Below are 27,099 nucleotides of genomic sequence, written 5' to 3' on the forward strand. Positions count from 1 at the left end.
TTCTTTTGCAGGTATCTGTATCTCATATTTCAAATTACATCCTACATAGTCATAGAAAACGTATTCGACTCGTATTAATTGTCTCGATTGCCCGCAACTTGTGCTACAAAATTACTGACTCGTGGCTAATTAGAGTATAATACACTATTGCCTTATTCAAATCTAAATTTAATACTTATCTTATTCATATTATAAAAGATCAGTTAATCTATATTAAACATATAAATGAGAACTCAACACTCGTCAATGTGTCCCTCAAAACTTATAAGTGTCTGTGGAGTAGTGAACATATTTAGACCTGGAATTCTTCAAATCAGCTATATTTCAATACAAAACTTCCCTTGGGTTAATTTTTAAATTACCTACAATAATACCCTTCTTCATACTCCTTTTCATCCCATTCAGGTTCAATTTACGTTATAACACGAAGTCAGAAGAAAAGTCAGATCATGTAGCGTTATACATATCTTCTTGAGGTTACAGGATGCAACTTGTAAATACAATACATTTTGAAGACGGCTATCGCCGTATTCCCGTTCTCCTCCGCCCATCCTCCCGGTCCAAGGCATGCTTCTCCTCCAAACCCCTCGATTCCATCGCTTTTCTAATTCCTTTATTCTATGAGCGTCGAGGTCTACCTCTTTTTCTTTTTCCAGGGGGCTTCCATCTGTTGTGAAATTTTGGGGCCAACGTCTGCAAATTTCAAATATGTTAATCTTTTACCGTCAATGTTCAAAGATCAGTAGGAAGACGCCAGAACTCATGGCTAAAAGACCTGAGGCAATGGTTCGACCGTTCATCAGCAGAAATCTTTCGCGCAGCAGTTTCCAAAACTACAATTGCCATTTGGATCGCCAACCTTCGAAAGGATACGGTGCCGTGAGAAGAAGAGTCAATGTTTAGTAATTTATCTTCCAAGTTAAGTTTTTTATAAGCATATTCTAGTACTGCGGTAAACAGTTTAGGTGATAAGGTATCACCCTATCGGACTCCCCTGCCGATTGGGATATGATCCGTGTTTTTATGTAGGGTACCCGACATAGTTGGGTTCTTGTATGTATTGTAAATTAACCTTGTATATTGGATGCTTGTAGTGCTTCTAGGATTTTGTCAAATTCTATCTATGTCAAAGGCTTTATGGAAATCTACAAAAGCCAGAACGAGAGGTCGATTTTATTTGATAGTTAAACAGATTACCATTTTAATGCTCTGTAGGTGAAAATTCGTTCCAAATCCATACGAAATTCCGCTGGCTCTATTGACTGATAAAAATCAAGTTTTTTCTTAAGACGATTCGTTACTATTCTTGTAAGTAGTTTGTGTAGGTGACTAAGAAGACTTATAGGTCTGTAGTTTTCTAATTTATGGGGATCTCCTTTTCTTGTACAATAGAATTACGTCAGCATTGTGCCATTTGCCGAGTATGTTACTGTCCAAAAGGCACATGTTAAAAAAGTTTTTTATTTTATTAAGTACGCAATTCCCTCCAGTTTTAATTGCATTTGTAACTACACAATCTTCGCCTGAAGATTTGTTATTCTTAGCTTTTTTTAGGGCTAGTATTATTTCGTCCATTGTGTTTTCTGGTAGTACTTCTGATTCTTGGTTGACAATACCCTTTTTACCCAAAAAATTTCACCAGATTGGGTTCCGAATGATATTACCAACTCCATAGCCACCGTTTTCTAGAGATAACCTTTACTTAGATCGTCCGTTCTATCTATGGGAACTAAGAAGGGTCCTCAAACAAAAAAAGAATACTGCTCCCGGTAAAGACAATATATCTTATTCTATGATTTCTAACCTGACAAATGAACATAAAATCCATCTACTTCATATTCTAAATAATATTTGGCAGAAACAAGCACCAATTCCAGAAAGCTGGCGAGTATATTATAACAACTATAAGAAAACCTGGCAAACGTGATGACGATCACAATTCATATCGCCCAATATCTCTAGCTTCTTGACTTCTTAAAACCCTGGAAAGACTAATTAAAAATAGATTAGAGCATTGCTTTGACTTTAATGACATTCTCCCTCACTCCCAATTTGGTTTTCGCAAATTTAAATCCACGCAAGATGCCATAACTGCTCTCGTAAGAACAGTTCAAGTCACTTTCACCGAAAACTCATCCACTGCAGTTGCATTTCTGGACCTATCATCTGCTTTTGATAATATAAATTTGGATATCATTGAATAAAAGTTATTGTCAGTAGGGATACCTATAGGTATAATATCCTTTTTAAAAACTTTGTACTCAGAGAGATTGATTTACTTAAAAATCAATGAGAACATTTTTTCTTCTCGACTGTCCAGTATAGGCCTGCCGCAGGGAAGTATTTTAAGTCCACTTTTATATATTTTATATAATATAGATTTAGAAGTCATTGTTCCTATTAACACAACAATACTACAATTTGCAGTTGATGTGGTACTCTATTCATTAGACAAATCAATCGATGTTTCTAAAAATAATTTACCAACAGCTTTTTCAACAATACATGCATATTATGAATCAAATGGATTAACATTATCAGAATCCAAAACAGAAATCTGCTGCTTTTCTAGAAAACATAGAATTCCAGAAGGGTATATAAATTCTGGTCAATTCAAATTTCCAATTAAAAACTGTATCAGATACCTGGGAATTTATTTAGACAGAAAACTTTTGTGGAAAGATCATATTCAACATATCATTAAAAAACCCGAAAAAGCTATGAATATCCTAAGAGCTGTCTGTAAAACAAACTGGGGTGCAGATCCCAACATTAGTTTAATGTTTTATCGATCAATGATACGACCAGATTTCGATTATAGCTGTCACTTGTATGGAAACGCATCGAACACCCATTTAACAAAAATTGAGATACAGAAAAATAAGTGCCTACGCTTTTGCCTTGGGTATCTGAAATCTACACCAATTAATGTAATGAAAATTGAAGCTGTTGAACCGCCATTGAATTTACGGAGGCAGTATCTTACCGACAAATATATAGCTCGTACCATTAGCAGAGACCAAGTATTTCTCAAAGATATACAAAATCTGGCTGTTTTACATTTGACTAAAAGGTATTGGTTTAAGAAAAAATCTCCACTCGTGGCGGTAAGCTATAGAAATCTGTCTAAATTCAAAGAGGTACTTTATAAGGGTCATCTTCCACTAGTTTATACTGAAAACCTCATAAACTGTTCTCAATAAAAATTAAGACAGAATTTCTCAATGATGTCCAAGGCCCCATGTTTAACGCAGAAATTCAAAAGAGATGGCCTAATTATTATTATATGTTTACTGATGATCCAAAAAAAGGAAATAACACTGCTTGCGCAGTATACCAACAGAATTCTGGACTACAGCATAAATATAAGTTACCTAATGAAGCCACCATCTACACATCCGAAATGATGGGTTTAAAGTTTGCTCTTTCTCACGCTTTGACAAAGAAAATGACGAACTGTGTAATATTTACAGACAGCAAAAGTGCAGTAGAAAGATTATGTGTAACAAGTAAATCCAAGCAATTGACTCATCTTGATATAGAGATTTTACAATTGGTACGAGGAGAATTTTACTACGAGGTTTCAAAGCTCGGAGGAGAAGTTATTATTGCATGGATCAAAGACCATTCTGGGATAAAGGGTAATATAATAGCAGATGCTTTGGCAAAAGAAGCATTATCAAGCGGAGAAACCATAGACAACAATATTCTACCGGTGTCAGATATAGATGTATATAACAAACATCGGCTCAAATTAAAATGGCAAGCCAATTATACGGAATCCGAAAGTCAGTCATTCTTTATATATTGGCAACCCACACTTCTTAAAAAAAAGTGGTTTCATTCAGAGTCCAACAGAAGTTTAATTAAAACTATTAATAGGCTAAGGTTAAATCATGCTCTAACACCTTCAAGAATGTACAAAATGAATCTAGCAGACACTCCAAACTGTACTTGTGGTAAATATGGAGATTTAACACATATCCTATTAGAATGTGTAAACCAACAAGGAAATATTACATGTTTATATGAAAACTTACGAAAACTAAATGTCACATAAATGAATTAATTTTCTCTGGAAACGTAGAAATCTTTAATTGTATTTATCAGTTAATAAGAAATTGTAAGTATAAACTTTAAACAATATAATGTACTAACCATAGAATTAAGATGAAACTTGTAAGCAATCTGCGAACATACCAATCATGTAATCAACCTTTTAATACGAAAAAAAAAAAATAAAATAGAAAATTAAAAAAAAAAAATAAAAAATAAAAAAAAAATGTAAAACAAAATTATTACAAAAGATGACCAAAACAAAATAAAAAAGATATATACAAGGCCAAGGCCATTAAAAAAATACCCTTTTTCCTTGTTAATGTTTTCTGGTACTTGGTCTTCTCTGCTATTTGCTTTGTGTTGGCTTGTGTACAGAAATTTGTAGAAGTCTTCAACTATTTTAAAAGTTTCCTCTCTATTGGTTGTAAGATGAACATGTCTATCTTTAACCTTTATTGTCTGCCTTGTCCACGTTCTTAGTCTGTTTCTCAATACTTTCATACTTTTAATGTTCTCAATAGTATGTTCGATTTTTTATTGGTTTTATTTTCGTGTGTCTTGTCTAACAGCTTTGGATATTTCTTTATCTAATTTTTGTTATTCGTCGGCTTTATTTTCCGTCTCGCTTCTCATTTCTCTTCTTTTCTGCATTAGTTGCGTGGTATTTTGGCTAATCTTCTCTTCTTTTTGAGTTTTAGGACAGAATTTGTATTGACTTTCCAGTAAGGCATTTGTTAATTTATTATTTAAGTCGTTAGCATGAGCTATATAGAGACAATAAAAAAAATCTACCACAAATTAAGACTCAAATCGGCTGAAATAGATTAAAAGCTTTGTTTGACAATATTCAATCTCCGGTAGGGTAGAAACATAAAGAAAAGATATTAAATTCGCAAATAAAGAATGAAAATTTTTCAGGCACTTAATATTTATTATTCAAATTTAATCTTTAATTGAATCGGTGAGTGGAAAAACGATCCTACCTAACTCCAAAAATTGACATTTCAAGCGAAGATAGCCAAATTGCTTTTTACCTATCGATCTATCTGCTAAGTCGAAGAACCGTACAATATTCGTTAAGTATTATGCTTTAAAGCGAGGTACAATTTGGCATTGAGTGGAATAACGATACAACTCCTATCGTTCTTCCACTCAATATTGCGTATCGCGCATCATCGGCTGCAGTCACCTGATTATTATTATTCAGTATTAAGGTTGATCGTTACAGTGTATGCAGCTTGTGATAATTTAAGGTTTTATCAGTATTTGAGAAATTTAAAATGTCTAGCAGTGAAAATTCTGATACGGAGGGACTACAAAATTAGAGGAAAAGAAAGTGTCCAGAAACTTGGAAGAAAAATGAAAGAAAGAATGCTTATCTTCTTGGACTTCAATACACAACTGCAACTAGAAAAGTAGTTAACAAAATGGCCGTTAAAACAGACTGCACGTAAATATAAAATTATTTTTTAATAATAATGGTTTGTAGAGAAAAAACACTTTAAATTCGGCTACTTTTGACATTCGACAGCAAATGTAAATATTCTTAAGCTTATGTTTATTCTTATTATCGGGCAAAAGGTTTGGTTTCATAAACCCATCCAAAAATTGTACCCATATTACAAAAAACTTCTAGATATGCCAGCATGTATTTAACTGAACTCCAATTATTTAAAGTGAGTCTACTATACCTCAACTTTTTTTTCAGATGTAAAAATAAATGCATTTCAAAACTTACGATGAATGAAAAGGGTGCTGTTTTAAAGACTTCATATGAGAAAGGTTCAAAAGACGAACAAGATGTCTATTTGCAAGGATTAATGGAATGTAGGCGTGTAACTGGGAAGCGACCAAAAAGAAAAGCTGGGGAAAAAAACCCGAGAGGTCACGTTTTCATATTACATACGAAATACTTTGGAAAGGCAAAACGTATGTAAAACAGCTTTTCTTAATCTGCATTTGATCTCGAACTCTAGACTACGACGGCTAAATAGATTGTTTGTTGCTCAAAGTTCTCCTAGAGATCTACGTGGTAAACAAAACAGTCGACCACATACTTTACGGCCTGAAGTTCTTACAAAAATGTATCAACATATTGAATAGTTTCCTTAAAAAACATCTAACTACAGTTCAAAAGTCATCACCTATCTTGATTCTACCTAAAACGTTAAAATAATGTATAATATGTTTATAAAACTACACCCAGACTTAGCAAGAACAGTAAAATATGAATTTTATTTAAAATTTTTATAAAAAAAATTTGTATTAAAATTTGGGGGGCATCAAGTTGATGTTTGCGGACAATGCGAAGAGTTGGGCACAAAACTTAAAAATATGAATATGAATACGAAAACGCAGAGAGTTGCCGCTGCCGAATTATTTAGTAGTCCCTAAACGAAGAGCTAACAAATTTTACTCAAAACTTAAAGAAATCTCTACCTTGTGCCATGAAACAGAAGATGTTAGCGGAATAGTTTTTGAATATACTCAAAATATGCCCTTGCCTGTTATATCTATTCAAGAAATGTTTTATTACAGACAGTTGTGGTTATATGGGATCGAAATACACGATTTAAAAAACGGTACTGGACATACCATGAAGGACAAGCAGCGAAAGACCCCAATGTACGTTTGTTTGTAGTCAAACCTAAAGCAACCCAAATTTTACCAACCAATCCTGTATACATTAAAACATTACCAATCAATATAAAAAAATTGGTCATTTTAAAAATGTAATACGGTATATGACAGGAAAAGTTTTGGAATTTTATTATCACATTACGTCATGAGAAAGCACCAATGTTGACACTGAGGTGACTCAGGAAGACCAATAAGCACCATTTCTTTTAGGTCCTTTCAAAAATGATAATGCTTTTACGTTCTAAAAACTTATATGGCCAAATACCTTACAAATAATACACGTTATTCAAATTTGTTGTTTTATTTTATTAATAACGTATATATTTCAACGCATTTTAAGGTTGAGTGGAAAAACGGTATAACTCCCAGTGACATTTGGGAGCGCATGTCGTTTATTAAAAAACAAAAATAAATTTTTTCTTTACATTCGTTTAAAGAATTTGATTGTTTGCAAATTTGCAATGTACATATTTCTTGTGTTATGTATACTTTTTAAAATAAACAGTTTTTTCAGGTTATCTCAAATGCATACTGTTGGAGTTATATCGTTTTCCCACTCACCGGTTCAATTGTACTTGACGTTTTCTTTAAAACGATTTACTTTTTCACTTTAGAACTTTTTAGAACTTTAAAATTTAAAATTAATCAATGGAAATCGATATTCTACAGAAAGTGGTCGAGTAAATATTACTTTGGTATATAATGTCCAGAAGCTCAAGTTTGACTAAATGAATTTAACAATTGTTCAAAAGACCAAACAGGCCTCCTTTGAAGCTCCAAGTTGGGAATGTTTCATCGGGGTCTAAATAAACTTCGGTGGTTTAAATTAGATGACCCCTCAGTTTTCATTACATTTAAACTTTCTTAATTGGCGAGGCGAGGTCCGGTAATTGTTGGTAAATGGCCGAATTGTCACTACTGCTTTGAACAGAACTCCGTTAATGCAATTAAATAGAAGTTAATAATTAATAAAGGTTTATAGGTTTTAGTATAAACGTATGATTTAAATGTTCTGTAATAAATTTAAGATATTTTTAATATAATTACTAAAAAAATACTTTATTAACTACGTCAATAAATATATATTATAGTGAAACTAAAAGTTTATTAAACTATCCTTAACTTAATTTTATTATATTATTTCTATTATTATTGTATTGAGCTTTACAGGAACTTTTTCCATGAATTTTGAATGTTCTTTTTAAAATCACTATTTAAAAAAGCACGAACACTCAAAATAAACTTTTATTTATGCTAGCAAAGGTTTTAGTTACAATTCAAAATATAATTTTCAGATTTCAAATACAAATATATCAGATTAATATATCACACCTAGGGAAAGGAATGTCAAACGTTGAAATGTTTAAAACAAATGGAAAACGATAATGCGAGTGAATAATAAAAGTAAAATATATTGCAGAAAACCAGAAAAGGTATATCGGTGGAAGGTAACCGTATTTCTAACTATTGGTCGTTTTCGGTACGGTGCAGCCAAGTTAGAAAAGGAGTACCTATGTCAACTTGGGAAAGAATCACTACAGGAGCAATGCTGCGATCAAATTATGGCATTAGAGTTAGAAGACCCTGATGGTTTCCATGATTCCCTGATGGTTATATATATATATATATATATATATATATATATATATATATATATATATATATATATATATATTTTGTTATGATGTATTGTTTGTGAATGATGAGCAATGAGTATTTTTTAATAATATAGGGTTTTTATCGCGGTTCTCAAAGAATTAGTTTGTAAGTACTTTTTTAAATTATCTTTATTATATCTATTATGAAACACACATATATATCTAACCTAGCCAATGTAAATTTAAAATAAACTATCTTTAAATTGAAATTCTTATTAAACTAATTAAATTCTATAGACAATGTAAAATTTAAACAAACTATCTTCAAAATTGAAGTTGTTATGACACTAACTAAATTATATTAACAAATTTTTGTACCTTTCTGTCACTGAATGCCTAAATGAACTGTTTTCCACTGTATAGATTATAATCACCACTCAAATGTCTTCTTCTCAGCTTCGGTTATCCTTGTTTTTGTGAAATTACTTTTTCCAATTATCAGCTTCCACCAATTTAAGATATTTTTCTTCACAGCATTTATAAACCACCAAGCAAACCATCAAACAGCATTTATTTTTATTCTTCTTTTCAATATATCAATATCCAATCACCAAAAATATTATTTAATTTTAATATTCAATTAATACTTCTTCCATTATCATCATTTATACATAACATAATTTTTAATCTTCAATAATATTTTCTTTATACTGTTTCTAATCTTGATTTAACTCACTATATTGAACAATTGTAACTGATTGACTGCCTCTAACTAATTTTCATACTAAAACTGGCCATCATAGTAACTGTAACTCATAACTGATTGACTAACTGAATGGACTTTCTTACTAAACTGCCCTCTTGAATCCAAATCATGGGTATTTATATCTTTTCAATCTTCCAGAACCATCTGGTAAGAAATCATGTTCGATTTATTCCATTAAACACATGTCTGAATTTTCTGGAAACAGTATATGTTCGACCCACAGACATAACCATTATTCCCGAATGTTCGATCGTAAACAAAGGTCAAATTCTGCATTCTGGAGAATTCGTTAATTTTCTATTGATAATTTTGTTGACATTTAGGCTTTTCAGATCAGAATAAACACTTAAATCAGTAAATATATATAAATTAAACATTTTAAACTAACATTATTATTATAACCCCACTTTATATTCCTAATTATTTAAAATGTCACTTGGAGAGTATGCATATCTGTCTGTCACTCACATGTATAGTTGGTTGCCTAGTCACATGGCTCACTTAAATATATCTACCACATTATAATTACTAAAATACAACTTTTTACAATTATTATATGCTTATTTCTTAAAAATGCCCTCACATAAATATATTTTTATAAAATTCTCTAGTATATAACTTAACCAAATTTAATATCTAATATTATCTAATGTGTAACTTGTAAATTAATTTCTATAAACACCAATCATATCAATATATATAAATATATATATATATATATATATATATATATATATATATATATATATATATTATAAGAGTAAGAAAAAAGAAGTAATTGTGACTCGTGTGAAAAAAATATATACATATGTTTTTTATGGGTTGAAGTCAATAAAAAGGCTATTGGTAAACTATTCTTTATGTCAAGCTTTCAATTTTTAAAAGTCCACATGGCATTCTTACCTATCCGTAGTGTCCATTTTCCACATTTAATGGTGTTTTGTGAATGTTTTCTTTAGCCATCTCAATTTGATGAAATCCGCTCGCTATGTCGATTGTGGTAAAATACTGACATCGTCCCAATTTTTCGAGGATATCGGTGATATGAGGAATCTCATATCGGTCTTCTATAGTTTTCTGGTTGACCTTCCTATAATCTACCACTATTCTCCACTTAATTTTACCAGACGAATTTGTTTGTTTTTTGGCACGATCTATGGTGATTGGCTTGGTCTAATGTTGCCTTGATCTAACATTGAAGATATTTGTTTCTTTACTTCTTCCTTATGTACATATGGGTACTGGTATAATTTCGAATATACTAGCTCTTTATCTTTGGTTTTGATATGATGTTGGTAAAGCATAGAGGAGTGTCTGGTTGGTAAAATATATTAGAGAATTTTCGGCACAGGCGGCGAACTTGTTTCTCTTCTTCTTGGTTAAGATGTTCGGTTTTAATCAAGACGTCGATGTCTTGCCTGTATTTTGGTCCGGTGGTTGTTTCAATGAAATATATATGAAAATCTTCGATGTATACTTCCTTAGTATCAAGTAGTTCAGTAAGGAAAAATGAATAGATTCTGACATGAAATTGGCAATTCCGGTGCAGACCAGGTGGTTTTTGGCATTGGTAAGAGATTCTCGTACTACAATGCCTTGAAAAATTTGTCTAGGAATAATGATAGTTCCCTTTTGTTTTTTAACTGGAACTTTGATTTGGCTAATTGAACTTGAAGAGTGAATGAAATGAAATTGTGTTTTATTTATTTTATAATTTTTTATTACATATATTATATTATTTTTTATTTAATAGAAATTGCAGAATTTTTTGTAACTAGAAGTGATTTAAAAAAGTTGATTAAGCTTCAAAGAGTTTTAAATTCGAGGCCAATAAGGCTATCAAAAGTTTTTGTGAAATTTAAACAAATAAAATTTCATCTGCTTGTTAGAATTAATCTCTGAAAATGAAGGAATTTCTATTACGTTTAGGTTGCTTTGTTTGGATGAACTCTTTGCAGGCGCTTTCCCTAGGGCTGATTCTTGGAATAGTGGACAAACACTTAACAGTGACGTCAATCTTTAAATATTCTTTCACATTCTACTGACTGCGCCAATTATAAATTTTCATTTAAAAAATACTTTTTTAAAAAAGACAAATACTCAAAATAAACTGTTATTTATACTAGCAAAGATTTTAGTGACAATTAAAAATATAATATTCAGACTTCAATATTCAATATACTTATATTTAATATAATTATTATCAGACTAATGTCAGATTGAAGAAAAGGTGGTTTTACAATGTTTTATTTATAATAATTAAACTTGTTGGATTAACTGTTCTAGTACGTCGCAATTGATGTTGATCTTTTGTGATCGAATATACTGGATTCTGGCGGTCATTGTACTATAACTCATGTTATCGAGCCCTAGATGACCTGGTATGCGAGTACCTTCCAAAAATTTGCTTACGCAGTTAGACGTTGAGAGCAGTACCGCTTTTGGCATTGTCTTATAGAGATGTCCATAAGGACTTATTTGTTTTATGCTCTATAGGAGGTTATTCGCAATATCTTTAGCAGTAGAGAGAATAACAGGTATTATCTGGGATCTTTTTATTTTCCATTGTCTCCCTGTTTGCATTTCCAGATCTCTGTAATTTGTCACCTTTTCATTATGTTTATTACGCAGTTTATTATTGTTAGCTGTGCTTCACTGGCGACTTGGACTGTTTGAGATGAGACCAGCGTAATTTTTAGTTAACCAAAACACCGAGAATATTAATTTCGGCATCGACTTTATCAAATTCTCGTCCAAAAAATATCTTACAAATAGATTATTATATCAACATTTTAAAACACAATATGTTTTTATTAACATAAACCAGCAATCAGCGGTGTTGTTACCAACATAAGTGATAGCTGGTTTAGATCGTTTTATTATCTGGATAGCAATAAAATTTCAAATCATTGGCAGAGACAACTAACTTCAATTGCAATCCATGAGATAAGTCTAATATAAACCCTTTAAGCTTTAGCAAGCTGATTTCTCACGATCGGTAGCTACAGGAGAAGCCACTTATCATGTAATATTCTTGTCATCAATAAGTGTCTATCCTTGGAGACGGTGAATGTTTCGAGTAGCCATAGCGGCCCAAAAATAAGTGGCACCTAACCTATAAAGAGTTAAAATGAACAAGCCAACGCTGAAAAGCATAAAGATTAACTGCAATAACTTTTTCTCTTACTTTTGGTTGGAATTCACGTAAATCATATTACAACATTGTGTTAAAATACTGTGTATTTTCACACACATATATATATATCAGTAGTGAGGCTTTAAACAACCTTCAACATTTGTAATAATATGGACGAGATTTCCAGCACATCAAATACAACTGATTGTTAAGCGTTAGTTTACAGGCTCTACGTTCTCCGTGACGTAATCTAATGAGTTGTTAATTTACGTAGTCGGTTTTGTTCGGGAGTTTTAGGGACTTGTTTGGAGTTAAAGTGCTAATGGAAAATGTTGGTCGCTGGATTTTGTAATGTGACAACTTTTTTAATTACTTTGTATACGAGTACGAGAAGCGAGTTTGTTTCAGTAAATTTAAAATATTATACCATTCGAAAATGGATATGAAATAAAATATTACGCGAAAGAAAATTAAAAGTGTTATCTTTTTGGAAAAAGAAGTTGTAGTTCAGTATGTTTGTTTGAACTATGTTATTGTGTGGATTTTTATTATTGTAAGTATCTATACGTTTTGCAACGTATCAAATATAGACATTAACAAAGTTACAATAAACAAAAAGGGTGTATAAATGTCTCCCAACACACAAGTAATACCATATCACTACTTACCAGTGCAGCAAAATTTGTGTTTTAATTTTCTTTAGCCAAACAAACTGAATTTTGCGACCCCCAACGCAAATACAAAAAAGTTTACCACTCCTACCCCCGACGCCATATCAAAATTATACGACATTGGCGCTCACCATTGCGAAGGCTTCTCCATCTTCTGTCACATGGAATAATTGTCGTGCATTTAATATCTAAGTTCATTTACGAATATTTTTTAATTTTTTGGTATTTAACAGTCTTAAGCAATTTTTTATCTTTGTTAACCCTCCTTAGTACATCCTCATTAGGAAGTGAACTTTTCTAACATAGTGGGAATATAATTTTTTGCCTGTTTTTGAAATTTATAAAAGAAGGCAAAAATTATTATAAGCTTCATTTTATGATCTGCAACATTCTCCTGGGGTGAATACTTTCATTGTTATCTATATTCATTGTTTTCAGTAATATGTATGTAAGAATTTTACAAAGAATTTAACTAAGTTTAATAATAATTATATTTCGTTTTTTCCTTGCCATCCGCTATTTGCTTAATTGTAATTTGGTAAAATAGCAAGGAAGTTAAACTCCTTTTGATTTGTATCTAATACAAGCTGTTTCTTATATTTTAGTTTATTAGCCGTATTCAAGAATTTATTTGCTGTATTACCAGTTTATTGATTTTATGAGATATTATTGGAGAATTTATTGACTTTATTGGAGGACCTAACCACCTAATTGGGAGGCCATACAAATATAGAACAACTGTAGCTCAGGAGGACCTAACAATCTAATTGGGAGGCTACAAAATCATCCATCGATGCCATAAGTATCGCAAAATTTATTTCTTGTAAAGCCTTGGCAGGGTTGATTGTCTTTCTTTATTCAATAAATATGTCTAGTTAAATAATTGTTTTATTTGGTATCTGCTAAGGGTTCATGGTTTAATTCCTAGTTTAAGATAAGACGAACTCACACCTGAGATACTGAGCTCGGCGAAGCATAGACGATAAACTCCCATGCTTGAGTAAGATATTATTTTTATAATATTATTTCAATTCTCTTTGGTAGTTTTATCGTTACAACATTTGCAAACTGGATGGACCATAGATGTTGAAAAGTAAGGTAATAAAACAAAAAAAAAAGATAAAAAACAGACTGCGATTAAATGTATATATATATATATATATATATATATATATATATATATATATATATATATATATATATATATATATATATATATATATTAATACGATATTAAAAGTCTGAGGTGAGCCAAGCAGTTAAATAAGTTAATTAATTAATTAATTAAATTTATTTAAATGACGCAATTATGATTCTATCACACTATTTAATTTTCTTATCTCAGGGTTTTACTCGTGCTTCAATATCTATGCTTTACATATGATAGGTAAGGTCCAAAGAATACCGGAAAAACAAAAAAAATATATGATACAACATTATATATTGAAATAAAATTCACACTCAAATATCTTCAATAAAAAATATCTCATATAACGATTATCAAAATTTTGTTCTACCTACGTGAACCTTCAAAAATTAATGGTATATATTATATAAATTAAATTTTCAAATCAAAATTGTTGTTCTAAATCTCCTAATCAAAATATTCCTATCCTTTCTAAAGCAATTGTTAAAAAATGTGTTGTTACTAAAGAAAAACTGACGAATGGTAAAACTATCTCTCTGATGATGAGTTGTCCAAATCCTTGTTCCTTGTAGCCTACTACACTATTTATTCTTAGCAGTCCCCTAGGTAATCAGCAATCCTACAACAAATTATTGCGAGCCTATCGTCTTTAATAATCTCCTTCAAATGCACGTATCGTTCAAATGATGCTAGCCTCTTCTCCACTCGATAAACTTAATCTCTCGTTCCGGCCTGAACAGTGACTCTTGGAATATAAGTAGAAAAATATAACTTACAATATTTTACTTGATCATCTTCCGTCAGATACACTTACTCCACAAAAACTCACAAACATTTACTTCTACTGGTTACTACCACTGGAGAACCACCAGAGAACAGCAACTGTTCGCCTTGAACCCTTGGAAAAACAACTGATTATCTTTTCTTCCTCAAAAATCTAGCTAAACTCTTATTCCTACATACCTATCCCACTTTTTTCAATCTCCTTCAAACAGAGTTTGTGACACTTATCCCCATCTACCATTTAGATAACAAACAACAATTTTACCTACAATTATAAACTTCCTAAAAAATATTAACATGCTAATCGGTTTCTACAAATTCTTAAGAACTAACGGAGAATTATATTTTCTAAATATTTCTATTCTATTGTCTTATTCACCGTATATCGACGTACAAATTTAGTTGGAAAACCCGCTCGCATTGTTCACGATTTCACTAAGCTCACTCACGACACTCGAATATATTTTACAAAGAAAATAATTTATGCATATCTTTAATTTTGTTTACTACAGGTAATCCAGGATAATGGACTTTCATTTCTTCAAAATATCTTCTATAGTTTATTAGTTGAATTATTTGAATTATTATATTTTGTACTTTGAAATATATTAAAAGCAAACCAATATTATTTTCAATTTTACATATCTTAACAATATATATATATATATATATATATATATATATATATATATATATATATATATATATATATATATTAATTATATATATATACAATATTTATCTTAATATACAAGCATTTTTATATTATTTACTCTTTTAATGGGAAATTCAACAAATATATACAAAATAAAAAAACATTTAATTGCTCGTCGAAATTACCTTTCCAGTGACAGATACAGCGAAGGAAATAGAACTAACCCCAATTTAACCCTTGCGGATATTGGAACTGGCTTTTAATCTGATTGTTACATCCGCAACCCTGTCAGTAAGATGAATTTTCACGGTATTATTGAAAGATATTCAATTAACTACAAATTGACGTTTTTAAAATATTGTACAGAGAAAAATCAAACCTGAAGGTAATATCGATACCAGAGTATACGAAAGGTATAAAAACTAAAATTTTATAATTGAGAATAATACAATTTTTAAAATTGGGAATACCTTTACCTTGTAAAGACTTATTGCAGACTGCCGTATATGCACAGTAATTCCAAGTAAGTTTGCACCATATGAGATTTTTTTATTTTTAGTTTAATGAAAAAGTTATTCTTTATCTTCCTCTTTTGGTGCCTATTCGTTTCGAATATTGGTAGTCATTCTGGCTACAATTATTTTAATAATTTATGCATAGATTAGTTTTAGTTGTAGAGAACCATTTCCTCAGGTTTTTTAACCATGATGTTCTTCTTCTCCGAATTCCTGACTTTCCGAGTACTTTACCGTGAAGGATTATATTTAGTATTCTGTATTTAGTGCCGTTTCTCATTATGTGTCCGAGATATTCTAACCTCCTTTAAATCGTATACATTACTTCTCTTTCTTTCACCATTCTTCGTAGTAAAGTCTCGTTGGTTATCTGGAGATGCAGTTGGACGTCTCTAATTTTATTTTTGCCGATGACCATAAATTTAGTTTTTGATATGTTTATTGGTTAATATTTTACTTACTTTATTAACTGTGTTTATTAGTTGTTTTAAACTGTTTAAACTGTCTGCAAAAATAACGGTGTCATCTGCATAGCTTATGTTGTTTAGGGGTTCTCCATTTAAAAGGATTCTATGTTCGCAATTTTCCAAGGCTTTACTAAATATTTCCTCTGAATGTAGGTTGAACAATATAGGTAAAAGGCATCAACTCTATCAATTTAGAATATCTACAAAAATGGACAGCGACCTCTCATCCTCTCAAGAAACCTTAAGTACTTAACATTCAGATCTATAATACAATGGAACCTTAACGAGTACCACACCCGTTGCGAAAGCAAATGTTACAAAAGCTAATTACTCAACAAACGCCATCAGTTATTTGCCTTCAAGAAACTTATTTCAAAAATTCTTAGCATGCTAGGTTAAAAGGTTTTAAATGCTTTTATAAAAACAGGACCAATAGAGATAAAGCAAGTGGTGAAGTAGCAATCTATATTAACCACATGTACGAAGCAGAACTAATACCTTTAAATACATATTAAGAAGCTGTTGCAATCTTAATTAATAGTGATATAAAGGACATGTATATTCCACCGACTGAAAAATTTTCAACTGCCGTAATTGAGGAACTACTTCAACAGATCCCATCTCTCCGTATACTCGTAGGAGATATTAATAGTCATCGCCCCTACTGGGGATTTAAATTTCGATCATTAAAAGGAAAAGTGCTAGAACAATTACTTGATAGTAAGTGTAATATAAACATCTTGAATACAGGGGAACCCACAAGATTTAATATACAAACAGGAGAATCCCCAGTTATCGACCTGAACATATGCGATCCGATGCTACAAACATTTTTGAATTGGAAGTCTGAATTGGAATTTTGAAAGTCCATCCCTACTTATACGGTAGTGATTACTTTCCTCTTCTTAAAATCCGTCCTTTTAAAATTCCTTAACCACTCCTCTCCCAAAATGGAAATTAGACCAGACAAATTGGACACTTTTCTCAGATCAAGTAGACCAAAAACTCCCATATCTCTCTGACCCTAGTACCTCAAATATATCTTAAACTTATCTATATTCCCTAATGTACTATTAAAAATAGGGCACAAAGTAGTCGGAAAAACCAAAACTCTAAAAAGTCACACGCCAGTACCATGGTGGAATAACAAGTATGACGAAGCCTTAAAAAAATACAAGCAAGCTTTTAACAACTTCAGACGATGTCCTATTACACAAAATCAAAGAGAATATAAAAAACTAAGAGCTAAATCTCGATATCAGATTAAGCAAACCAAAAAACAAAACTGAAAATCTTTCGTGATATCCGTCAACAACTCTACTCCCCTGTCTGCATTATGGGGAAAAATTCGTCAACTATCTGAAAAACAGCAACATGCCAAATTAGTTTTTTAAAATATAATGATCAATTAGTTACCTCAAAAGAAGATCAGAGAAAATTTTGCAGACCTTTACGAACAAAATTGTTGTTGCGTGACAGTTATATAACTCCTGTATTTAAAAACGGTAACAGAGAGAATATAAAAAATTATAGGCCTGTTGTTATGTAATCTGTCATCTCTAAACTTTTTGAACTAATTCTAAACAAATATGAAGTTAAATGTGTCGATAGCAATTAAAGTAAATTGTATACTCACGCTTAATCAAGCCATTAAGAGCGATGCTGGGAATATTTATATTCCACTATGCATCAACAATTTACCCATATAAATTACCATCTTTCTTGTACTCATTGCGTCGAGTAAGGACGATAAATATACGAAAACGGTTGCGTTTCGATTTAATTTGAGTTTCTTACCACTCCCTAACACGTGTTTCTGGGTCTTCCCGTCATCAGAGAGAGTTTGTAAGAAAACTCAAACCAAACCAAAACGCACCGACTACTCTGGCAATTATAGAAAAAATAATTACCAGAGTATGCTACTAGGGACATCTAGTGATGAAAGACGAAGTTAAATGTGTCGATAGCAATTAAAGTAAATTGTATACTCACGCTTAATCAAGCCATTAAGAGCGATGCTGGGAATATTTATATTCCACTATGCATCAACAATTTACCCATATAAGTAAGCATACGTAGCATACTCTGGTAATTATGTTTTCTATAATTGCCAGAGTAGTCGGTGCGTTTTGGTTTGGTTTGAGTTTTCTTACAAACTCTCTCTGATGACTGGAAGACCCAGAAACACGTGTTAGGGAGTGGTAAGAAACTCAAATTAAATCGAAACGCAACCATTTTCGTATACTAAACAAATATCTTACTTGGCATTGTAGGAACCTCTTGATTAATGAGTAACATGGATTTAGGCAGGGTAAATCTACATCTATAAATCTTGTTTTTAAACTGTAAATTAAAATGTATTGGCTTTCCTTAGTGGTTTCTTTGATGGTTAAGTAGTGATCTTGATGAAAGAATTCAGTTTGTTTTTATACAGGGTTCACTTTCAATTCCTATCTTTGTCAGTTCAGGGGTCCCACAAGGTTCACATGTGGATCATCTTCACATTAATTTGTTTATTAATGGTATTTCTGAGGTAATACGGGTTTGTCAGTTTTGCTATTTGCTGATGACCTTAAGTTATATTTTAAAGTTTCAAATCTATCTGATTGTCTAAGGATCCAGGAAGATCTTACTTCCCTGTATAATTGGTCACTTTCCAATGGTCTCCAGTTAAATAAAGTTTAGTGTTTTGTTATATCCTTTAGCAAATCTTAAAATAATGTTGTGTCTGACTATCACATTAATACAAGCCTTCTATCAAGAGTGACTAAAATAAAAGATTTGGGAGTGTTAATTGACAGTTCCTTGTCATTTATCACGCACATCAACAATTTGTGAAATAAGGTTTACCGAAATCTAGGTTTTATCACAAGAAACTCTCGAGATCTTTCAGTACCCACATATAGAATTTTATATCTTACTTTCATTTGTAGTATCCTGTCCTATGCTTCTATAGTATGGTTACCATACTATTTTAACCCCTTGAAAATTTTAACCCCTTTATTCACATCCTTGAAAAATTCAACAAAAAATTCAACATAATTTTGTTCGGATTTGTGCTTATAGATTAAACTTAAGGAGCATGTCTTCGGTAGAACTAAGGTCAAGGCTAAATATCCGTTTCTTAAAAGACTACAGAACTAAATGTGATCTAGTTTTTCTCCATAAACTACTTGACTATACCACAGACTGTTCTGATTTATTAAGTCTTATCAACTTTAGATGTAACACTAGATTTCTTAGAGACATACCTTTGTTTTTGTTAAATTTTGTAAAATGGGGACATCATGTAAATAAATAAATAAATAAAAAATTTCAGCACAAACAACTACTCTCCAAATTTTCTCCAATTTAAATTTAGAAATGAAAAGAAGAAGATAATGATTACAGAGAACACGGATGACTTCATAAACTCTCCAATTTCGCTAGAACTGGACGATGCATTGTTTAGCATAAAAATCTCTTCTCCGGGTCCAGATGATATACCAATAATTTTTTTCCAAAACTAAGCACAAACGCTAGAACTTACCTCCTTAATATTTTGAGCCAAATGTGGATACAGCACTACTTTCCAAAGTCTTGGTCAGGATCATATATTTTCCCAATCCCTATACCTCAAAAACCGAAAACAGATCCGCAGTCCTATAGACCAATATCCCTAACCTTGTCAACCTGTAAGCTATTTGAAAAGATTATAAACCGTCGCCTTGGTTTCTGGTAGATAAAAATCTACGTATCCCGGATTAACATTAACAGATTAAGAATATTATACTGTTAATAATATTTAGTATAAACTTGCAAAGTACTAAAGCATAGATATTTTTAAAAGCATTTAAATACCTTCATAAAATCGTTGTAGGAAGATATAAAAAATTTAATATTCTCGTACATTCACATTCTCAACTACAACTCACCAGTTGATATTTCACATATGACTTCGCTTTCGATTCGAGTTGTGAGTACATAGAACCGAAAGGTAATTTCGACGACCGGCAACCGCAAAAATAAGAAAAAACCAACTAATCAATGATTTGTGCATTTCGCTGCATAGTGTGTCACTGTCAAAGCGTAATTCTTGAAACTAGATTGTAAATGAGTAAATTATGTACATTCAAGTGATTAGTATGTTTTGCATGAGTTAGAAAAATTGCGTATATGCGCTGTTTATTTTACAACTGAATAATTTGGTCATTATGGATTCGTATGTTGATACAGCCGGGATATGCATTTTCGGTTTATTTGACGACAATGTTTGTGTATTGCTATATATGTTGTGGTTGTTTACGTGTATCTGGTGCAAAAATATATCTAAATTTACAGCGTGGCTTTTAAATACACCTCTTTGCATTTAGAATTTTATTTATAGCGTCAACAAATTAAAGATTTAGCAAATCAAAAACATATCTTAATTGTTCTCAGGGTGAAAAATCTCCTTATATTAACATAATGTTGTGTGGGTCCAAAGATTTCCTAGTTGTCCTTTAACGGGATAGAGAAAAAAGGATAATAATAAAAATAGTATGTTACAAAAAATTGGTATTCTTTATTTTATTTAAAGAAGAATAAAACAATTATCAAGTTTTGCCGTTATCGTATTAATCAGCGTAAATGAATACAATAAAATTTACACAAAAAGAATATTTTAAGTCTTCGTGACGACAAAACCAATTTAAAGCCAATTTCAATAAATATCTTTAACTCTAACTTTTTATCTTTCTGATTTGTCAATATTAACTTTATTGCAAAAACAAAACTTTAAAACATTTTACAAATAAAGTCTACTCTTGAGTTAAAATGATAACGACAATGATGTCAACAAACTTCATTCACAGTTACAAAATTTTCAATTCTGAACAGAAAATCACTGACCTTTCCTTCGTAGATTGTATTTGAACCAAACTCAGAATCGTCCACGCTCCACAGCAATGTGCTCTGCCACTATTTTCCTCGGCTTTCTTCGTTTCGTATCTACAATCCTCCTGCAGCGACTGTACGAAACACCTGACTCAATTCTCCAACAATTAACACTTGAAATTTAATTCTCCAAAACACTCAGCTACTTCTCAATGACACAAGGACCCCTTTCTGTCAACTTGGTGCCGCCAAACTATTTCCTACGTATTCCAGAAACTGTCCACTTTAGATCCAAGGATATCTTTTCATTGACTTGTAATCTCCTTCTACAATTCTGCTAACTTCCTTTCACAATGCCGTTATCCAAACTCACAAACACACCCTCTATCAAGACGTGACCTTTCCTTTCGATGATCTCATGACAACTGCCGCTTTCTCTCATACATCGACTATCAATTCTCCCATTCAAAAAAAACTGTCCAATCAAAAAGCTTTATTTTGTTTACAATCATTAAGAAACAACCCCATTATTGTTTCCAGAGAAACTAAAATTTTTGCTTTAAAACTGGCTTTCCTTTTGGTTACAAATACATAATTGATTCCTACAACAAAAAGGTTAATTACAATATCTTAATCCTAGGCCATATGCAAACAATGAAAAGATTATGATGAGTATGGTCTTTCTAATTCTATATAAGAAGACTTTACCTGCGAGTTTTGTTTAAAAATCAGTTGTTGACAGGCAAAACTTACATAATAATACATAAATTTGGTTTATCAGGATGTCTTTTGTTATAGTGGGCGAAGTCCAATTTTCTTTCCATCTTTTTTGGAAATATATTTTTCATCTATTTTCCAAGGCATTCTCTGCAGGTGTCCATACCAGTTTAATCTATTGGCTTCGATAGTATCTATTACGTCTAGGTCAATTTCCATTTTTCTCCTAATGTCTACGTTCTTCACCCTATCAAGTCTAGTGTTCTGGTAACATCATCTTCAATAGTCCATTTCCATATCCTTAATTTTTTATCTGTTTCTTTGATTAATTTCCCAAAGTTCGGTGCCTAGTATGTATTTCTTCGTTACTCCCCGCTTTTAATGTTATCTGGACTGCCAAGAATTTGAAGGTTTCAGTTGATTTTATAGTTCCTATTTCAATTTGTAGACATTCTGGTCTCCTGTAAGATTCTCGGTTTTTTGTATAATAATTGTAGGATAACACTTGGTGTAATGCTCTTCGAGTTTTCTACGCATATAATCTATTATCATTCTCGTGTTCAGCTAAAATGGCTTGGTCGTGCGCTTATTCAGATATATTTTGAAGAATCTAGGTGCTATGCAGCAACCTTGTTTTAGACCCTTATTAATAGGAATTTCTCTAGTTAATTTGTTTTTAGTTTTAATGTTTACCGTCATATTTTTGTGAAGCTGTTGTACTGCTTTAATATATTTTTTATTTATTCCTTGTTTTTCTATTGCTACCTAGAGCATTGAAAGTGGTACACTATCGTATGCCTTTGTCAGATCTATAAAGACTACACTAGTTGAAATGTTGCGGAATAATCTTTTCTCAATAACCTAATTTAGAGAAAATATACTGTCTTCATTGGATCTGCCTGCACGAAAGCCATATTGTTCTTCTACATATGTCATCTCTGTTTCAATTTTATTTTTTATTATTTTTCCATAGAGTCTTGAGAGTAAATTTATGACACTTATTCCCCTCTGGTTTGAACAATTCTTGGTATCTCTTTTTTTGTATATGTTGTTAATATGTGCTTTTGTCCTCTCCGGTGGTAAGTCATGTCCTTTCTAGAAAAAATTGAAAACGTACGCTAATAATTTCCGAAATACTTGTGGTTTGTATTTTAAGAATTCGTTCGGTATACCTTGTAGTCCTCGTGCTTTTCAATTTTTTAGATTTCGTATTGCATCTTCGACTTCCTGTACTGGTATCGTCACTACAATCGAGTATCCTTTTTGTTCCTTTCGATCGTGCCTTTCAATTCTTAGAAGGCACAGATTAAAGCATAAATCTGAATTTGGTTTCGAAAAATTAGTTTACGGATTTATTACCAGATGTCGCTATTTGCGTCCATACGAAGCCATGTTAGAGTTGATTTTCAAGACAGGAAAGATTTATTTTCACGTTCAGGACGTCTGTGAATAGCCGTTCTGATGATGCCTTTTAGGGTGAAATACGTATAACCGGATATACAGACGCACTATACGTGAAATCAAATCTTAACTCTCTTTTTCCTTTAATTCCGGTATACTCTTTATTAGTACTAGAAACCAATTTGCTAAGAATTTTTGATTAGTTAAGGAGATATGTTGTGGAATGCAATTTTAGATTCTCCATGTCTCTAATAACATCTGTATTAACGTCTGTTTTGCCTTGCAATTCTTAAAAGGCACAGATTAAAGCATAAAGCTGAATTTGGTTTCGAAAACTTTGTTTACGGATGCAATGACCTTTATTTAAGATCTAAGCCCGAAGAAGACTGGTTGTGGTGCTTACAATGTTTGCTTTAGATTATTCACGCTTCTTGCGCTATTGTTCTAAGAAAAACTAAGCGTTTTTAAAAATAACAATTATTTTTCGGTTATTTCTAAATCATTCATACATGACATTATTAAGAAATAAGAGGGCATCAATAATTTATCTGTTTTTCTTTTTCTTAAACTACTCCCTGTATGGAGGAAATAATAATTGGTTTGCTATCGATAAAAGTGTCTAGTTTTTACAAGTGTATTATTTGTGAGGAAAATTGGATGAAAATGATGAAATGGATATTTGTTTATTTATGTGATTTTAAAATTGTTAATAATTATTAATTGTTACAAGATTAAATGAAATTTTTTGGTAAGGCATATGTAACAAATTGTATTCAGTGGCAAAAATTACTTACTTAAAATATCGGAAAATCGTTACAGCTATGGCTAGTGTGACCAAACTCAGCGTATATCCAAAGAAGTAAATTGTTGTTTGTGTTTCAACGTCGGTAGGTAGTGTAATAATTTCTTTGCAACCAGTGTAGTCGGACTTCGACCACGTGCCGTTCGAGAGGCAAACCCTTGTTGCGTTTTCTGAAAAAAAAGTAACAAACTCAAAATCTTTATTCGCAAACAATTGTTTAATATTATTATGTCACTATTCGCTCCGTGCGTGACCATGGTAGGGGTACCTTGAAACGATGCCAGCGTGCGTAGCGGCGAAATATGACACAATTGGAGTCTTTATACGCATAAATTTTATCAAAAATGTGTGCAAATACATATTGCGTATTTAATTGTGCTAATAATAGCAAAAATAGTAAGTGTAGTTTTTATAGGTTCCCAAAGATTACATATAAATTAGAGAAAAGAAAAAGATGGATCCGTGCGATTAATATGAAAAAGTAAATATCACATAACATCATTTTTATGCAATTAAAATAGGAAATATTTAAATAATTTACCTTAAATGATATTTTATAAGGCTTCAAGCTAACTGCAGAGTGTCTGATGACTTTAGCTTTTATATCATAACTTTTACTATTACTGTTTTTAATTATATGCTCTTTCACGTGAAAAACTTGATTTGCCAGTACTAGATTTTTAACTTTTCTTTTCCGTTTGGGCTTAAAAAGATATATTATGATGAATTTTGAGAAACCCAGTTTTTAATACTACATTTATTTTGTACATAAACTGAAAAAATATAGTTAAAAAGTTAATTATTAATAATTGTCAATTTCGCCTGTATTTAACAATGTCAAACATATGTCATTAATGTCATATGTTTAACCTGAAAATTGGTAGACTCCAAAACTGTCAGATGAAGGCGGTAGGTGTCGCGTCAGTCACGCACAGAGCGAATAGTTTGGATTTAAAATTCTAGCCTCACCTAGGAAAAGAAATCTGAACAGATAAACTGACAGTTGAAACAAATTAAAATTATCTGACATAAAATATTTTTTGCCAAATAGTCCTGAATAAAAAGTTATCTAGAACATATATTAACCTAAAATAAATATCCTAAATATTGTTGTTTGGTGTGGGTTAGAGACATGATATTAAAATATTTAATGAAATCGGAGAGTATGATCGGTATGATGTTTAATGTTTATAAACTTAGAGCAAAAATATAATATTTGATGCAGAATTGAACATTTTAAATTTTGTAGTAATGATAAAGACTTTTTTAAAAGGTTAAAATTAAGTAAACTGACAGTGATTTATATTCTAAGAAAATATTGTAAATAGTTGTTAATAAATGATTATAAAAGTAGGTGTATGCATATTTTCATTTACTTAGTTTAGGAATTCAATATTTTTATAAACTTGATAATTAAAAAATGGATTAATTAACATTTTTCAAGAGATATTGGTGCTATTGATTCCATAATAGTAGTATTGGATTTCAAAATGCAAAATGAACACATAGTACCTAGGTTGTCAGATCCTATTAATAATAATAAAATACATTCAATTACATATATATATATAAAAAAAGACTCAGAGTAAGTATACAAAATATCTAAATCCAAATCTTCTATATAATATATCATATGGAATATTGATTTTAAATTCAGACAATTTCGTGATACTTCTTGGATACATTTTTCTAGGCACCTAAAAGGTAGGAATAAATAATTCTGTATTCTTGAAAAAAAGTTTAAATGAAGAAAATAGAAATGGGCTCTTACAAGGAGATTCTGATTATAATGGAAAGGGATTTCTAAGAAGTCCATTAAACAATCCAATTCCTATAATGAATTTTGTATTATTACCAGATATTCAACATAACTTTTTATGTACCGAGGAGAAGATCTAGGTACCATTTCACCCAGTGGAAGTGGCTGTAAGGTTAAACAGATTCAACCGTTCTAATTTACAGCAACATTCTACGAGTATAACCTAGCGAGAGATCAAAATTAAGACAATTTTGAAGACGAATTTATAAATGAACACAATATTGAACTTTTTGAAGTTAAAGATGTTTGAGCTTATCTTATATAATATTTTAGTGTTATGGAAAAACCTGAGAAGAGTTATTAAACATGTATTATTTTTTATTCGTTATTAAATTTTTCTTTAAATAATTTAATTTATTCCTGCCACCAGGACATAATATATTTTTTATATTTTACGGAAATAAATATTCAGTTAAGGTAAACCATTTATTGCTATAATATTGCTTTATAGTACTGTTTCGTACCAAGAGTTGTTTAAGTCCTTAAGTTTTAGTTTTACCTGCGTTTAAAGTTACTAGATGGCCCTTTTTCTAACCCCATGTTATTAAATCTCATTTGACTATAGAAATTAAATTTAATCCTTGAATCAGTTAATAGTTTATTCACTTAAAGGGATAAAGGGCTTTTCCCAAAAAATATAATTAACAAGGACCAGTCTTTTGCATCTATAAAATAAGAAAATAATTTTTATGATGAACAATTTGTTCCAAAATCCCGATTTTTTTTTTAATAAAAACTTATGCCTTTAACTCGTCGATTTCCTTTACCCGCAATCCCGCAAAGGGGTTTCCACAATTTTGGTGCTGTGCTGTATATCCAGAACACAAGAACAAGAAAGACAGCGAATCAACCGCGCATTTACACGTATATCATTTGTTCGTCTTGCAGTTGAATATGCCTCAAACATTAATTATTTTGCGCATTTTAAAATTGCTATTGGCGCAATGAACATAGTATGCCAATATTGTCAGGCAATTTTCACAATAAAGCAGTTAGCATCTGTTGTGCATCAGGAAAAGTGATGTCACCACCTCTTAATATCCACCAGAACCTTTAATTATTACTGATG

At 31.2% G+C, this 27,099-nt stretch overlaps 1 protein-coding gene across 5 annotated transcripts in view; it reads right to left on the reverse strand.

The window, feature by feature from the left end:
* Positions 1–27,099, reverse strand: part of LOC140441595 (diuretic hormone receptor-like) — an 890,067-nt gene that overhangs the window by 189,853 nt on the left and 673,115 nt on the right. For all 5 annotated transcript variants that reach the window (XM_072532430.1, XM_072532429.1, XM_072532431.1 and 2 more), the window contains one exon: positions 24,204–24,381. In XM_072532430.1, the coding sequence (XP_072388531.1) occupies positions 24,204–24,381 (178 nt within the window). The remainder of the gene's footprint in view (positions 1–24,203; positions 24,382–27,099) is intronic.

The sequence above is a fragment of the Diabrotica undecimpunctata genome, chromosome 5 (genome assembly GCF_040954645.1).
Source record: "Diabrotica undecimpunctata isolate CICGRU chromosome 5, icDiaUnde3, whole genome shotgun sequence".
In the NCBI taxonomy this organism is placed as follows: domain Eukaryota; kingdom Metazoa; phylum Arthropoda; class Insecta; order Coleoptera; family Chrysomelidae; genus Diabrotica; species Diabrotica undecimpunctata.